This window comes from Mesocricetus auratus, unplaced genomic scaffold (genome assembly GCF_017639785.1).
Source record: "Mesocricetus auratus isolate SY011 unplaced genomic scaffold, BCM_Maur_2.0 Super-Scaffold_2245, whole genome shotgun sequence".
NCBI classification, from domain to species: domain Eukaryota; kingdom Metazoa; phylum Chordata; class Mammalia; order Rodentia; family Cricetidae; genus Mesocricetus; species Mesocricetus auratus.
In genome coordinates this window covers 6,098,412-6,110,464 of record NW_024429180.1, presented here as the reverse complement: position 1 = coordinate 6,110,464, position 12,053 = coordinate 6,098,412, and the positions used below count along the sequence as shown (strand labels likewise).

General features: G+C 48.6%; 1 protein-coding gene across 1 annotated transcript in view; it reads right to left on the bottom strand.

Moving 5' to 3' along the window:
- Nucleotides 1-11,121, bottom strand: part of Dct (dopachrome tautomerase) — a 38,583-nt gene extending 27,462 nt beyond the window's left edge. Inside the window, exons 1-2 of the mRNA XM_005079408.4 lie at nucleotides 10,340-11,121; nucleotides 1,442-1,741 (exon numbers count right to left, since the gene is read on the bottom strand). Of these exons, the coding sequence (XP_005079465.1) occupies nucleotides 1,442-1,741; nucleotides 10,340-10,634 (595 nt within the window). The 5' untranslated portion in view covers nucleotides 10,635-11,121. The remainder of the gene's footprint in view (nucleotides 1-1,441; nucleotides 1,742-10,339) is intronic.
- Between the last annotated feature and the right edge of the window lie 932 nt (nucleotides 11,122-12,053).

Sequence of the window (12,053 nt, the reverse complement as noted above, 5' to 3'; positions counted from 1 at the left end):
AATATAAACTGAGTTCCTAGAGAGGACCAGACACTACAGTCTTCCTTTCCTCCTGAGAGGCTACCCTCTCATAAAGCCAGAATTCCTCCGAGTAATGACAGGAAAGCGGCAAAGGCTTGGAGTCAGAGGGGTCCCTGCACCTATCGACAAGGGAAGATGGATGCTAGCCTGTAAGGCAGGTTCTAACAACACTGAAAGCAGAGCTCCTGCTGCTGCTGTTGGCCACAGAGCCTTTGAAACAAAAATGATTTTTAAAAAATGTTTCAAGTTTCCTACCCCAAAAGTATGAGGCTGACACGACACCAAAGGATGGGAACCAGTGACGGGCCAAGTGAGACTTGCACCAGACCAAGTACGCTCAATGATTTTGTCCACCTTGACCCCAGGGAGGGGACCCAGAGGTAGGGACAGCAGCAGAGATAGCCAAGTGTGCAGGACTGTTACGAGAAGAATCTAGAATGGATTCGAACTCTCCCGGAACAAGCCAATGGCTTCCCCCCAACCCATGTGCACGACCATGAACCACCTGTGCCATATCCCAGTCCCCATGTTTTAGGTTCTGGGGGAGTCCTCAATACTTCACAACCATCGTTTTTGTTATTGTTGTGTGGGTGGGAGACACAGGCACTACAGCACAGGTGATGGGGGTGGGGTCAAGGGACAACTTTGGGGAACCCGAGGAGCCGCCCAGCATTTTGGAGTTGTGTTGTCAAGGAAAAATTCACACCAAGACACAGCAAAGTAGAGCTCCCCTCACTCCGCCTTGTGGGTAACTGCCTGTGCCTGTGTTGGATGCTGAAGAAAGAAGTGAATGAAAATGATGCTTGTGGCCAGCGAGAAGGTAAAGACACTTGTCGCGTAAGCCGGGACACCTGAGTTCCATCCACGGAACCCACATCCAGGTGGAAGGAGAGAACTGTGGAGGGCAGGAGCCTACTGTCCAGCTGGGAAGCATCCTCAGGTGAACTCCAAGGGAGGGAAGCCTGAAGATGGGTGTGTCTCAGGAGCCCCGCATTTTCTAGTGCTGCCGTTCTGGAGGAAGTGCTGTGCTCCCCCCAGCGTGTGTTCAGTTAAATCTTTAATTCTAACAAAAGACCAGAGCCAGCTTTCAAGCCACAGTTGAACTTTTTTCTTTCTTTCTTTCCTGGATTCAAAAGGAATTTGCCTCCACTTCACCAGCTCATGCCTTTGAGGATTAAGTTTCACAGAGAGAGAGAGCTAGGATTAGGCTTTGAACCAGGAATGTAAGCCAGGAGAGGTTTGAAGTGTGTGCGAGAACAGGAAGGAACTCCGGGCGGGGTTTGGTGATTCTGCGGGTCCAAAAAGCAACCTCGCTTGAGGGTGCCTCCCCGTTAATTACCTTGTATCAAATCGCTTCCACCACCCCCCAGCCAGTCACAAGCCTCTAATGATGGATGTTAAGCCAGTGGGGAAAACCCACCTAATAATGTATCTCGAACGGAATAATAATGGAGCCAGACGAAGAAGTCATACACACTGCAGTTGGCGATCTGCGGCTGGGTTCCGTTGGGCCCCAGCAGTCCCAGCCAGTGCTGCGTGGTGATCACGTAGTCCGGGTGCACAGTCCTCTTCGCCAGGTCCAAGGCGGTCAGGAACTGCTCCCTCTCCTGGGCGGTCAGGGCATGGATGTCCCGCCGCAGGACCCGGGGCTTCTTCTGATCACAGTTGGGGCCGGTCCAGCCGAACTTGCAGCCTCCACAATCGTAGCCAGCGAAGTTTCCTGGGGGGAGGGGGGGGAGGTTATACACTGCGAAAGAAAATTCTCAGTTGGGATCCCAGGTAGAATGGAAGAGAACCGACATCCCAAGGGGCAAAGAAGAGCCCTGACCTGCGGCACCAGGGGAGACCAGGCCACCACGCAGACAGGAAGCACAGGACAGGGTGGGAGCCCTGGAGAGCCCAGGCTCGATGCTGTGGCCTTTTCCTCAGGCTCGCAGCCTCGATTGCTATATGGCAATCCCTTTCTATTGTTAAAGCCAAAGAGGAGGAGAGTAAGAAGTGGGGATCTCGTCCCCAGGACCTCAGCACGTGTCCAGTTTTGGAAATGATGTCATCAAGACGGCAGTTAGGCCAAAAATGAGTGCAGTGGAGCCGTCCCTGCCTCTCCCAGCAAGATTGCCACCACTGTTCACACAGCGGGGAGGACCACGCGGAGACCGGGGAGGATCACACAGAGACCCCGGGAGGATCACACAGAGACCCGGGGAGGACCACGCGGAGACCCGGGGAGGATCATGCGGAGACCCGGGGAGAGCATCTGGAAGCCGAGGGGAGAGGTCTCGGAAGACAGCAGCCAGGCTCACACCCTGTCCCTCAGGCTTCCGCCTCCAGCACTAGGAGAAAACGACTTGGCCCCACAGTTTGCCATGGCTTGTTGCAGCAGCCCTAGCAAAGGAACGCTCCCGCCTGCCTCTTGTGTCCCGGAGCTCCCTCTTCAAGCACCCTGTCCACACGCCAGCCCCGTCAAGATCTGGCTAAGCTCCACGCCACTGGGCCAGCACAGACTGGTCCACGGACTGAGTAATTCCAACACACAGGAAGCAGAGGCAGGTGGGTCTCTGTGAGTTCAAGGCCAGCCTGTCCAACTAGTGAGTTCCAGGACAGACGGCCAGGGTTACACTGAGAACCCCTGTCCCGGAAATAGTAATAATAATAATAATAATAATAATAATAATAGCAGCAAAGAAGCTGACTTCCAGCACGTGGCTGGCATCTAACTCTAAAATTGCTGGTTTAATCTCACAGAGAAGACAGCATCAGACAAACAATCAATGGTGCCTGGCTGTCGGTAACAGTGAGTTGGAGACCATGATGGCCAGAAGTGCAGATCCTTTAGAATGTGCCGTCTGCAACAAAACGCCCCTGCCTTCCCACACCCAGGGGACAAGAACAGTGAGCGCGCGTGAAGGGGTCCGTCCCTGAGGACTGGTGGCCAAGCCTGAGTTCAAGCCTCTGCACCTGGGACCTGTGAGTTTCCTCTGGGCATGCAGAGCCCCTCACATTTTAGGCGCGGATGAAAGCCCAGCTGTCATTCCCACAGGAGGATAAAGGTGCTCATCCCCGGAACATTAAAGTGATTCCGCGTATGTGATGCCGATGGCCAGCGCCCAGTCAGGCTCTGCCTCCACCTCACGCCCCCAAGATTGTGACCTGTTCCTCCTTGCACCTGGAGAGCTTCCCCTGCCTGCCTGCCTTTTAGCATCGTGGCAGATCCTCTCTGTGCCATGCTTGGGCAGAACTGTGAGGAGGTGTGGAGCCCAGAGCTTTGCAGGAGCTACTCACATGCCCTGCCACCGGCCTGCACCCCAGCCTGGGCCCCTGCAAGACGAAAGGCCTGAGCTGCGGTCCCTCAGCCACTTGGACTCTTATTGATTGATTGATTTGCTTGTTTATTTATAATCATCGAGGAGAGCTGCTCAGTGGTGAAGCTCTTGGCTCCCACCCCCAGCATCATCAGGACAAAAAGAGAGAGAGAGTGAGAGAGAGAATGTGTCACCCACTGGGATAGCTTTTACAGGAATAGCTTTGCTTTTTTTCTTTTTTTTTCTTTTTCTTTTTTTTTTTTTTGAGAAGCGATTGAACACAATTTTTATGTCTGAAGAATGCATACTAGTTGGTCAAACTTGCAGGTGCTTTTTTAAAGTCTGCTCAGAAAGTGCATAGTCATCTACAGGATGACGTCACTGGGGGAGAAACCAAGACCAGCGTGGCGCAGGGTGCCAGCAGTGGTGGGCAGGGAGGAAGGTACAAGGACAAAGGATATGTGTGCCTTTCGCTCTCAGTGTGTGTGCGCGTGTGCGTGTGTGTGTGCACGTGCGCATGCGTGTGTGTGCATGTGTGCATGTATGTGCATGTGTGTGTGCGTGTGTGTGTGTGCATGTGTGTGCACGCGTGCCCGTGTGTGTGTGCATGTGCGTGTGTGTGTATTGTGGCTGTTGTTTCTGTTGCTGTTATGTTCATACATGTCTATGCGGGTTTGTGTTCCTACATGCGTATGTGCATGCCAGGGGTCAATGTTAAGTGTCTTCTATTACTCTCACTTTATTTCTGAAACCACTCTCTCACTGAACCTGGGCCAGCCGAGCTAACTGTCTGGCCAACAAGCTCCGGGAACTCGTCTGCCTCTGCCTCCAGCACTGGAATTACACGTGCACACGGGGAACTGGAAGGATGGTTCAGAGGGCCAGGTTTAATTCCCAGCATGCACACGGTAGTTCACAACAGTCAGAAACTCACTCCTGTTCCCACAGATCAGATGTCCTCTTCTGGCTTCCACAGTCTTCCAGGCACCAACCATGCATGTACCTCGTGCACACATATGCATGCAAGCAAACACTCATAGATATGAAATAAAAATAAATATTTTTATACATAATAAAGTTTCAGAAGGTTAGTTGGGTCATCTGAAGACACCGTCTAGCTCATCATGCTTACCAGAATTAATGAAAGACTTTCGGTCACAAAGACCCACGTGATAGGCACGAGGATTAAACCCTGAAAGTTTCAACACTTTGTGGTTGATAGTTGACACTACGATATCTTAAATAAAATACTCTCTTTCATAAACTAAATCAATGAAATCATAACAGAAGGTCAGCAAAGTTCTATTTGTCTCACTAACACTTTCCTACAAATATTAAAATTAAATCTTTAAAAAGTAATACATATATGCACACACACACACATATATGTGGGTAAAGTTTTCTAAGTACACAGTGAGCTCCACTTTCTGCATGGTCCCTGGGGATCCCAGAGCGGATCCTCCTGACTGTACGGCAAATGCTTTGCCGGTTGAGTCATCTCCTTGATTCTTTCTATTCAGTTTTCTGTGGACTCAAAACAGTCCTGAAAATATTTCTAAATAGTAGGGAAAAACACATTTAAATTTCATAGCAGTGACTTTAATACATGCTTACATTATAAAGATATGAAAATGCTTTTGACTCTTGAGGTCTGAAGCTGAGTTATTCACAGCTTATGCTGCAATTTCCACACAACACTGCTTCACCACGATTCTTCTGGCTGGTAGAGGTGTACCATCAATAACAGTCTTCCTGGCTTATTTATGCAACAGAGAACTCATTGAACATCTACAACCTAATTACCGCCAAGACTAAACAAGGGACCATGACACTGAGGTGGGTCATGGGGGTCATCTATGGCAGGGGATACCTGGGAAACCTCTGAACTTTTGACTTACTTTTCACCTGAACTTAAAGTTGTTCTAAAACATAGTCTTTCCTGGGGAGAGCAGAAAGGGGAAGTTGGGGTTTCCGGAAGCTGGGGTACATGAGATTAACATGCATTGCTCATTTGTATGACTTGCCAAAGAAAAAATAAAAGACGTCCTACTTTTAAAAATAGTCTTAAAACAAGTTTCAGTATGCCTTCCTCTGTCCCCACAGATTTTTATATTTTTAAACAAGTTGCCGCTGCTGGTGGCTTTTTTGTGTCTCAAAAAAAAAAAGAGTTCTGCTCCACAGAGTTCTTGAAATAAATAAATAAATAAACAAGTGTATTGTTACAGACCCCAGAGTGTGATGTCCCGGTCACAAACTCCACCTGCATTTTGTTGACAGTCTTAGAAAACCCCACTTCCCAAATGGCAGAACAATGGCTTCCCTTCACTTACCACACCCCAGAAACGTCCACTGCCCCCTTTCTACACAAAATGGGAGCCACACGGTACTAAACAGATGTCGTTTAAGTGAGTGATGGAGGAAACCCTGAATATTGGAGAAGGGGCATTTTTTTTTAGGCACTGGGGAACGCAGATATAAATAAAGCACCGTCACAGACGAAATGGGACACGTGTGCACGAGGAGACATCAACACAACTGTAACTGCAGGAGAAGTAAAAGCAGAAAGAATGGGGGTGGGGGTGGGGGCGGGGTGAGGGTGGGGTGGGGGGCGGGGTGGGGGCTGGGTGGGGGTTGAAGGGGTTGTGATCTGACCAAGGACGGAACCAGCGCTCCTGGTTCAGGTGAAGACAGCACTGCTTGCCAACTAAGATGGGCACAGAGCTGTAATGAAAGAAAAGTCTCACACACGCACACACGTGTGCACACATATGCGTAAGCACACATGCGCCACACACACATATGCATGCATCACACACACACACACACACACACACACACACACACGCAGTCAACCACTCGCCAGAAAGTAGTTGGTACTTGTCGTGTGCAATCCTATTTACTCAGTTAAAAAAATTATTTTTCTAAATGTACATCGGTCCCTTCTATTTTTATTTATTTATTTTTTTGTTTAGCTTACAGACCTGGCCTGTAGAATTTATCAAAAGGCTAAAAACAACTAGAAAGCTGCATTGTGACAGCCTGGCATGCATGCTGTATATTTCTTCCGATTTTCTGGTTTATCTTGCACCAGGTTAATATGAGCTCCCCCTCTCCTTCATGCATCAGTGGTGAGAAATACACATGGGACACATTTAGAAAAAAATTATGCGTTCTTGTTGTTGCTGCTACTTTTGTTGGGAAACAGGCAAGGTGGGAAGATGATTCCAATCTTTGAGTGTGTTCTTGAGCAAAAATTAAATTTAAAGAGTCAAAATCCTCCCCTGGACTAGGATGAGGAGAGAGAAAACATCTACACAACACATGTCCCTACACGCACCGCACGGCCCAAACTCAAAAACGCTATTAGCCTAACTAAGTTTAACGACCACCTATTAGAGAGTTTACAAGGAAGTCTAAATAGCCTATTCCTTTTAATTAGAGATTCTATTATTTTAATAACAATACTTTATACTCACGCCGATTCTTTCATCTGCAGAGCTCAAAAAGACTTTACCAGTGTGGTTCCATCATTATCCCCATTTCAGAGATTGGAAAATGAGGCACTTAGTCACTTGTACAAACAAGAAGTTCTCAGCCAACTGCTCAAAAACTATTCGGTGCCCAAGGATTTCAAAAGCCCAAACATACAGCTGCAACCGGCATCTGCCCATAAATGCTAACTGTCGGGGTGAGCCTCAGAATGTGACGGCCAACACCAAGGCCTCCCAACTTTCGCACTTCACCCCTGGCAACTGCATCCAGCAAGTGCTTTTTCCAATTTATCCCAATAAAGAATAGAGAAATGCTCGATAGAGAACTGGAGCATAGGATTTGTTTATTTTAGTTTAGTTTTTTGTTTTGTTTGTTTGTTTGTTTGTTTTAGTTTTCCTTGTCTTCCTGCATGGACTAAAGGTTCTCTTACCAGCCTGCAATAGAAAACCTGTCTCATTACTTTCTCAACGAATCAGCAGATACAAAGGTCCCCGGCCCTCTGTTGGCCAGATGTTAACTTCCAACTCTGCCTTAGAAACCTCAGGGTGTCCAGGAGGGTCCCAAGTGCTCCATTTGCAAGTGATTTTGAGGGCTCCCAGAGCCAAGTGCCTTTGGGATGCTCATCAGGTATAAATTCCATAGAGTACATGAGAACACTTCCCAAAGAAGGCAAATCACTCACTCTTTAAGGAGGAAAAAATAGAAGATCGGATGGTCTGCCTTTGAAAGATTTGACATGTCGCACAATGACGACAGCTACACACACAGAGCAAAATGTTCTGTTGCAAGTCCCTATAAAGACTCCGTCTTGTGCCTCCAGACTCAGGAAAACAGACCCCAGGCAGCAAAAATGGAGCCAAAGGGGACTGAGGATGTAGCTCACAGGTAGAATGTCTGCTCAGTGTGTGCAAACTCTGGTTCAATTTCTACAATTGAAAAAAAAAACGCTTTTTTTTTCAGTAAGTTGAAAAAAGAGGAGAAAGAGGTGATGGGACCAGCATCTAGCTCTCACAACCTGTAGATAGACTGAAAGATGCTACGCTCAGTGAAACAAATCCCCCCACACACACACTGTACAATACTGCCAGGTTCCTCCTTAGTGAGGCGTCTGAAGTGCTCAGCTAACCAGAAAGGACAGGCGCATGGTGGTTACCAGGGAGAGGGCAGAGGAGGAAACTCTCCCTGAAATGAACACCGAGTTAGAGGCACACCGTGACTAAGTTTTGGATATCCACCCTTTAGCACAGTTAAAGATAATGCCTTGTCCACAAAGAACGTTCCTGCAAAACCACAAAGGAAGACAAGGACACGGTTATTAGAAACAGGGAAGTGAGGCTAGACACGTATACAACTTTTTAAATTGTGTGCATTGGTTATGTGCAGAACTCAGTATGGCAACCGTGTTTTTTATGTATTTGGGTGTTTTGTCTGCATGTACATCTACACACCTGAAGAGGGCATCAGATCCCACGGAACTAGCCAAGGAACTAGTTGTAGATGGCTGTGAGCCACCAGGTGGGTGCTGGGATTTGAACTTGGAATCTCTGGTAGAATACTCAGTGCTCTTAACCACCGAGCCATTTTCTTCTGCCCCCACCCCCCGGCAATTATACTTCTTAAAGCTGGATAAAAGGACTATAATTTATCAAACTAAATATTAGGAGCAGCAGATCTTAAGCAACCTTAACGCACGTGTGCATGCAGTTCAGGATGAGCAATGGTCCTGAGGGAGCAGGAGGCAAATGAATCAGAGACAGGAGATAAACCACAGGCAGAGGCCGGCCCTCAAGGGTAGTCAGTGTTGGGAGCCCTGCTTCTGGGAACTGACCTCTGGAAATGCCATGTCTTTCCAGGTGACACTTACAGACGGGCCCTACTCCTGACCCACTACCTCATGGAACAGTAGCTCCTGTTTCATTCTGAACGTGTATAACTCAGACCCAAGTTGTGGTCCCTTCTTGATGAATATTCAAAATATTCCCCCAACAAAGAGAGATCGCAAGTAACCCTTCTATTCTGCTGTGTTCCACAGCTTCCACTTTTTAAAAGCAAATGTGCTGTCACTACCCAAGTGGAAGCTGAGTCTGTGGGTTAAGACAGGCTAACTGTTTCATCTGATTTATTCTGCCCCTCCAAAACAGAGATGCTTGGCTTTTGAAAAGACACAGCCTTTTGCCACCCATTGGCATGGGAATAATTGCCTTAGATGGCTGTGGGTGTTTAGAGCAAAGGTTACCTACGTTAGTGTGGTTTCTAATAGCCCAAATGTGGAATGTAATGCCCCCTATGGGGCTGAAAGCCTATGACGTGTCTATTGAAGCAAATGCTTCAGTGGCTCGAAAATGGGTAATAATATTCAATATGATACCATAACTTTTGTCTGATGGGTAGAGCAAAACTAGGACCTGAAAATTCCAAATCATTACAAGGACTGGGGACGTAATTTAGTGTCAGAGCACTTACTTGGCATACCCAAGGGCCTAGGTTGGATCTCTCAGAACTTCTAACATAATAGCAAACACATCGATACAAAGTTATAAGACTTTTGGAGTTCTGTCACCTTCCCTTTGAGATACTGTTTCAGACCCTGACACAGCTGGCTTGTCTGTTCTCCCCCACATTTCTGCAGCCCGGAAGAAGGCAGGAATATGCCAGAAGGGAAGGCTGCAGGCACCTGGCCGCCGAGGGACAATGTCTGAGGACCTTGGAGCTGTTGCTTGCACATTTTTGATATTTCAGATGCCCTGGCAGACTGCGAGTTCATCACAGTTGGGTGTGGTTTCTGCAAACCAGAAGTGAAATAGAGGAAGGTTTAAGAAGCCCAGAAAGGCAGAGAAAAATGAAGATTTCAAAGAAGCGAGGATTGGGAGAGACAGGATTGTACGGGAAGGACAGGGAGCAGGTCTGAGAGCTGCTCACATGGAGTTCAGACAACCGCAGAAGGGAACCACTGATCCCTCCTAGCAGCCCAGTGAGTTAGCTTCTTGGCCCCATCACCCCAACTTGGGCGGTTGCAGTCCAGTCCTGGCTTGAACAAAGCAGATGGACCCTGTTCGTGGTCTCCTCAAATCCTGAGAAATGCTGAGGCCAGGACTCGGCAGCACCTGCCTCCTCTCCTGTTAACCCGATGCCAAGCCGCACCCAAAGCCTCAGCAAGTGTGAACCCATTGCAAAGAGAGGCCCGATCCATCTTGAAAGGACTTGTTCTAGTTTCAAAGCAGGCTCCCCATCTCCGTAGCCTCCCCTCTCAACAAGCAAGCCAAAGGTATGTTGGCATGTGTTCAGAAACTCCGGCTCGGCCCACACAATGTTGACTTAGTTTTCATAAGCACATGTACAGGGCGTGAAAGATGTATCCAGCCCAGCCCATCCGCCTTACTGATTAGACTTGCCACCAAAACAGCTGGCCTAACAGTTTGCCACCAGTCTCAGCTCTGACTCGGGAGGGATCGCTATCCCAGCGAGGATGCTCCACCAAGGGGCAATCTGGAGAGAGAGAAGCAGCACCTGCCCCAGGGCCTTACCTGCGCACTTGCAAGTCCGGTTGAAGAATTTTCTCGGCCATTGCTCACGGTCATCCTGGTTTCGAAGGACATACGGGCCGCTCCAGGGTCTGGTGTCTGTCTGCACCTCTGTGCACTGGCCTCGGCCCTCTTGAGATCCACAGATGTTGGCGGGCTCAGGGCCCAGGGGCGGGCAGCACTCTTTGTTCAGGACACCTTCCAAGGTCATGCAGACCCGCGGAAACTGAGCCCGAACTCCAAGCAGGATTCCGCAGCCCAGGCAAAACAGCAGAAGCCCCCATGGCGCGAGGCCCATGCCTTCTTAATTGGGAGACCTGGTCAGGGCTCCTGCCAGTTTTGTCTGGATTTCTGCCTGGTCTTCCACTCCTGAGCTCCGGGGGCATTCACTCACTCAAATCTCCTTTTCCTTCCTTTCTTTTTCTTTTTCTTTCTTTCTTTTTTTTTTTTGTGCAAGCCTTTTCCTCTCCCCTCTCGAAACTCCCACCTAAACCAGAGAGCCTGCACGTGTGCACACACAAGCATACATGCCCATGCAGATGCTGCTTTCTGTGACTCAGACAGCTAACACAAGTTTAATTTCAACAGAAGCCCCTCTAACATCAAATTTAATGAGAGGAGCGCTTCTCGCCAGCCCTCCCCGTTAAATCGGGCTCTGTCTAATTGAGTTAATTTAGAGTGCTCCAGCCATACTGCTTATTATGCTGCTGTTCCTAAGCACCCCTCTTCTCTCTTTAGCCCTTGACTTTAATTGCCTTGAACTCGGTTCAAAAGCCAAGCGCTGAGCTGCCTTTATTCTCTCGGGCTTGCCAAGCCACGGGGCCTGGTGGGGTTTGGGGGAAGGCTGGGAGAAGCCATCATTAGGGGGATTATAGCTAGAGAAATCCTCTTTGTTAGCACATGACCCTAAGTGCACAATGAAGCTGATAGTGTCTGGCTTCGTGTCAAGAGGGCAAAGCCAGCCTCTTCATTGGGCTCATGTGTCCCGGCCAAGCTTGTGACCTCAGACTTCCCAGTGCGTCAATAGATGCAGTGAGCATTCCGTCAAAGGCCCTTTACAGACTGGTGCATCGCCTAAGCACCTCTCCCTCATGACTGCTTACTGACATGGGAGGGAGCCCGCCACAGGAGATCATGCAGCCCCTGAAATAAAGGAGCGTTTATTCAAGGCAGTGTACAAGGAGTTGCTTTGTTGCACAATTAAGGAATCCCCTTGCCTCCAGATAATAACCTTCTCTTGCCTAGCACACCCATCCAACAGATGTATTTTCGTTCACATGGAAGAGCATGCTACCAATGGCTCACGACTGTCATTGCCTTCCTAGAAGGAAGGCGACAGGACAGGCTGGAGTGAGGTTTGCAAGGAAAGCTTCTGATCTCACTAAAGTTTGGCGTGATCAAGCTTTAACCCAGTGACCCTGTGTGCTTCTTCTGGGGGTGACGCAGGAGTGTGCAGATGGGCAACGGTGGCCATTTGCAGGGTGTGTGTTCCCTCATGGTGGGAACAGGGCTGTCTCGATGCTGTGAGATCGACACAAATCACTTCAGCCAGAGTCTAAGGATGCCTTATACCTGAACATAAAGTACCTAGCATTAAATTTCAAAGGAATTCTTAAGCATTCGGGAGCAGAGTGTAGTGGTCCATGAGTTTAACTCCAGCACTCAGGAGGCAGAGGCAGGTGGATCTGTGTGAGTTTCAAGGCCAGCCTGGTCTACA